We start from the raw sequence: 5,316 nt of genomic DNA, 5'->3' as shown, positions 1-5,316 counted from the left end.
GAGAAAGGGATTAAACCAAATGCAGAAAATCACAAGCCGAGGGAGAACAAGCCCAATGCTAGGATCTTTGCCATAACGCAAGAGGAAGCAGATAATGCAAACGACGTGGTAGAAAGTACTATTCTGATCAATAAAATGCATGCTTATGTGTTGTTTGATTGTGGTGCTACCCATTCGTTTGTATACAAAAGATTTTCTAAGAAACTGAAACTAGAAGGAGAAAATCTTAGTTAACCATTAAGAGTAGCAACGCCTGCTAGCAAAACATTTGAAACCTATAAGGTACGTCGAAATTGCAAAAATTGTATCGGTAATCAAATCTTCAAGGCAGAACTGATTCAACTAAAAATGGCCGAGTTCGACACAATCCTAGGAATGGATTGGTTGGCTAAGAATCATGCGTTGGTGGATTGCCAGAAGAAGAATGTCAAAAGGCAGACTCAAAACCATGAGGAGATCATATACCATGGTATATCTAAAGAGCAAAAATCTCTTCTATCGGCATCAAAAACATGGAAAGCCATAAAAAGTGGTGAAGAAATTTACCTAGCAATGATCATCGAGGTAAATGATGAAGTGATAGAGGCAATTCCAGTTATTCAGGAATTTTCGGACGTCTTCTCTGAAGAATTGCCATTCCTAACCGTGAAGTGGAGTTTGAGGTCAACTTGATTCTTGGGGCTGAACCGATCTCAAAAGCACCATATATAATAGCCCCAGCAGTATTAAAGGAACTCAAGGACCAACTCCAAGAGTTGTTGGATAAAAAGCAGATTAGACCAAGTGCATCTCCGTGGGGAGTCCCTGTACTATTTGTGAAAAAGAAAGACGGGAGTATGAGATTATGTATCGACTATACAGAGTTGAAAAAGATTAAAATTAAAAATAAATAGCCTCTCCCGAGGATAGATGACCTTTTCGACCAATGGAAAGGAGCCAAGGTCTTTTCAAAACTCGATCTGAGGTCAGGATACCATCAACTGAAGGTCAAAACAGAAGATATTCCTAAAACAGCCTTCAGGATGAGATACAACCATTACGAGTTTACGGTAATGCCATTTGGACTGACCAATGCTCCAGCAACATTCATGAACCTGATGAATAGAGTCTTCAAACTATACTTATATAGGTTCGTGGTCGTATTCATAGACGACATCCTTGTGTACTCAAAAGGTAAGAAAGATCACGAGAAATATCTTCGCCTCACTCTAGAGACACTCAGAGAAAAACAACTGTATGCCAAATTTAAGAAATATGAATTTTGGCTAACAGGTGTCGCCTTCTTGGGACACATAATCTCTAAACTAGGTGTTTCAGTGGGCCTCAAGAAAGTAGAGGCAATTGTGGACTGGCCTCGACCAAAATCAGTAACTGAGATTCAAAGCTTTCGGGGTTTAGCTGGATATTATAGGAAATTTGTTGAAGGATTTTCCTCAATATCCATACCCCTCACCAAACTCACACAGAAAAACTATAGATTCATTTGGAGCGAAGAATGCGAGAAGGGTTTTCAGATTATTAAAAGAAAACTTGCATCTACACCAGTGCTAGCACTTCCCGAAGATGGCAAGAACTTCACCATATGTAGTGATGCATCAAAGGGAGGATTATGGTGTGTACTTATGCAAGAAGGTCAGATAATTGCCTACGCATCAAGGCAATTAAAACCTTATGAGCAAAATTACCCAACTCATGATCTTGAGTTAGCAGCCATAGTATTTGCAATAAAAATAAGGAGACATTATCTATATGGTGCTGAATGCGAGATATTCACCGATCAACAAAGCCTCAAATACTTATTCACTCAAAAGGAATTAAACATGAGACATAGACGGTGGATTGAACTCTTGAAGGATTATGATCTAACAATCAACTGCCATCCGGGTAAAGGCAACAAGGTAGCAGATGAAGTTAGCCGAAGAAACGTAGGAAAAATAAATTTATCGGCTCTTTCAGCTCAACCATGCCTTCAAGAAACCATCAAGGTGAAGCAAAATCACGATCCTTCCATAGCAAAAATTATGGAGCATCTTCAAGAAGGAAAAGCTCAAGAATTCCAAACTGATGAGAAAGGCATCCTGTGGATGAAAGGACGTTTGTGTGTACTAGACCTCGATGAGTTAAGATGAGAAGTAATGTCCGAGGCACACAAGTCATAGTTCTCAATTCACCCTGGGAGCACCAAAATGTATCGAGACTTGAAACAGAATTACTGGTGGAATGGAATGAAGAAAGGACGTAGCTGACTTTGTCGCTAAATGCCAAATTTGTCAACAGGTCAAAGCCGAACATCAATGACCCGGAGGAATCCTACAACAGCTAGATATCCCAACATGGAAGTGGGAGCACATTTCCATAGACTTTGTGGTAGGATTACTAAAGTCAAGACAAAACCATGATGGGATCTGGGTTATCATCGATCGACTGACCAAATCGGCACACTTTTTACCGGTGCGAATGAACTACAACCTAGATAAATTAGCCACCTTGTACATGGACAACATAGTAAGATACACGGATTTCCAGCAAGTATACTATCTGATAGGAATCCAAGGTTTGTGTCCCGATTTTGAAAAAGTTTCTAAGAAGCCATGGGAACCAAAGTCACACTCAGCACGGCCTATCACCCGCAAATAGATGGCCAAACCGAAAGAATAATTCAAATCTTAGAGGACATGTTAAGGGCGTGTGCTCTAGATTTCAAAAGAAATTGGAGTGAGCATCTACTTCTAATAGAGTTCGCATACAATAACAGCTAACACAGTAGCATAGAGATGGCCCCTTATGAAACAATCTATGGAATAAAATTTAGATCGCCCCTATATTGGGACGAAATCGAGGAGAAAGCCATCACTGGGCCTGAACTTGTACAGATCACGGTTGAGAAGATAGCTATCATTAAGGAGAAACTCAAAGCGGCTCAGGACCGACAAAAGAGTTGGGCTGACTTGAAGAGGAGGCCATTGGAGTTTGAAGTCAGAGAGAAGACCTATGTCAAGGTTTCACCTATGAAGGGAGTGGTTTGCTTCAGCAAATCGGGAAAATTGAACCCAAGATACGTCGGGCCTTTCGAAATTCTGGAAAGAATCAGAACCCTAACTTATCGGCTAGCCTTGTGGCCTGACATGTCAAGAATCCATAACGTCTTCCACGTTTCGCAACTAAATAGATACATTCCTGACTCGAGTCATATTCTCGAGGTTGCACCACTGCTACTCGACGACAACCTGAATGAAGAATTGAAATATGAAGTCCCTATCCGTTTAGTGGACACCAAACAACAAGTGCTATGTCACCGCACCATCTCGTACGTGAAAATACAATGGTCAAACCATACTGAACGAGAATCAAAATGGGAGCTAGAAGAGAAGATGCGCACCCTTTATCCCTACCTTTTCAAAGACCAAGATAATTCAAGTTTCAAGGACGAAAGAAGGGAAAGATGTGAAGACCCAAAATTTTGCATTACAAAGAGACAAAGTACCAAGTTGATTTTAGTTTTGTAATGAAGATGAATTATGTCATGGAGGAGAATAAAGTTACAAGAAATCTTTGGCATGGAGGGGAAAGACCTAAAGTCACATTGGTGACATTTAAGTCCATAAACCATGCAACATTTGGCATGGAGGGGGAAGACCTAAAGACACATTGGTGATTACATACCACAAATGATGCAACCTTTGGCATGGAGAGGGAGTACTTAAATTCATATTTTTGCCTATAAATAGTGGCAAAGGAATGAGTGAAATCATACCAAAAACATCAAAAGTTTTCTTCAAAAGTTGCAATTTTCGAGTACCCAAAATTCTACCCAATTTCAGAAAGTTTTTATCATTATTTTACACGCCCAAATCCGATCTCCACTGTTCCAAATATACCTACACGTGTTTTGAGCAACATATCATAAATACAGACCCATCCAACTGTTCAATTAGGCGCAAACATTTTTTCAAGGTGACTGATTTTTCAGTGTCAAACTCCAACTTGTTCATTTCAAGATTTTTAGAACAATCTTCCAGGTAAGTGGGTTTATATGTTTTAAATATTATGTATGTTTTAAAATTCGATTGTTACAGCATGATCTGAATAAATGTGGATTTCAAAAATCACTAAGTTGCTTCAAATCGTTTAGTTTCGTCTGTTTGTTCGTTAATGCTTCTCCGTTTCATTCTATGTTTGTGTCATTCTGTTTCAACCAATTTGTCTCTGAATGATAAGTTATATGTTTTAATCTGGTAATGGTGCATCGGGAAAGCCTGTGAGGGAAAAGGCCCCAGAGGGAGCCTGTATATAGGAGAGGATCCCAGAGGGAGCCCAAGATGAAGGATAGCCCATGATCATTATAATCTATTTGTCTGATAAGTTCTTATAAGTTATGTTCTGAAATGTTCTAATTCGAAATTCAGATTTGTTCTAATTCTGATTTATGTTCACCCAACTTTGAAGCTCTTATTTGTTCAACGTTTGACTTCAGTTCATTCAACTCTGATATATTATGCTATATAAAAAGAAGAAGGTTTTAAAAATATTATGTATCAAATGTTTTCTGGTATTCGATCGACTCCACTTGCTGAATGTTTCCCAAAACACTCACCTCCTTACGTCCCTCTTCAGATGAGAATGAAGAACATGTAGAAGAAAAGGAGCAAGAGCAGTTCTGGGGCTGGTAAAAAAATAGAAGGAAGGAATTCAAGTTCTGGATGTTCAAGCCCATTAGTGTTCCTTTGTCTTTCTTCGTAAATGTTTGTACTTTTCGCTTCCGCAACCTCTGTATTTTTCCTTTCATGTAAAGACAATAGAATTTTATGAAATAGACTGGTATTTGGCTATTTTCTACGAGGCTTATTGTTATTTGATTAACAATGTCGGATGTCACCGACGCCTCGGTCTCGGGGCGTGACAGAAGTGATAATTGAGTAATAACTGCAGTCGCTTCACTAATTCAAGCCATCTTCGCTGTCTCATATTTCAATTCTTTTTTGGTGAATAAGTATTTCAAACTATTATGGTCGGTGAAAATATTTCACTTCTCCTCATACAAGTAATGTCTGCAAATCTTCAATGCGAAAACTACCGCCGCAAGCTCAAGATCATGAGTGAGGTAGTTTTTCTCGTAAACTTTCAACTATCTCGATGCATAGGCTATAACTCGGTCATTTTGCATCAGAACTGCTCCCAAACCAAGTTTAGAAGCGTCGGTACAAAGAACATACTCTCTTTGCCCCGATGACATAGCTAACACTGGCGCTGAAATCAAGGCTTGCTTCAAATTGTCAAAACTGTCTTGGCACTCGGATCCTGATACAAACTTTGCAT

General features: G+C 39.3%; 1 protein-coding gene across 1 annotated transcript; it reads left to right on the top strand.

Annotated features, from left to right (window-relative positions):
- Positions 1 to 2,774: 2,774 nt before the first annotated feature.
- On the top strand, positions 2,775 to 3,506 carry LOC142552411 (uncharacterized). The gene has a single exon (XM_075662186.1). It carries the CDS (start codon positions 2,775 to 2,777, stop codon positions 3,504 to 3,506), a length of 732 nt encoding a protein of 243 aa, XP_075518301.1.
- The last annotated feature ends 1,810 nt before the right edge of the window (positions 3,507 to 5,316 follow it).

The sequence above is a fragment of the Primulina tabacum genome, chromosome 7 (genome assembly GCF_025594145.1).
Source record: "Primulina tabacum isolate GXHZ01 chromosome 7, ASM2559414v2, whole genome shotgun sequence".
NCBI lineage: Eukaryota > Viridiplantae > Streptophyta > Magnoliopsida > Lamiales > Gesneriaceae > Primulina > Primulina tabacum.
Note: the sequence above shows the minus strand (reverse complement) of the source record. Positions and strands in the feature narration are given on the sequence as shown.

What these genes read in the sequence shown, in the direction of transcription:
- LOC142552411 (XM_075662186.1), top strand. Translation starts at nt 2,775, where the DNA reads ATGGCCCCTTATGAAACAATCTATGGAATAAAATTTAGATCGCCCCTA.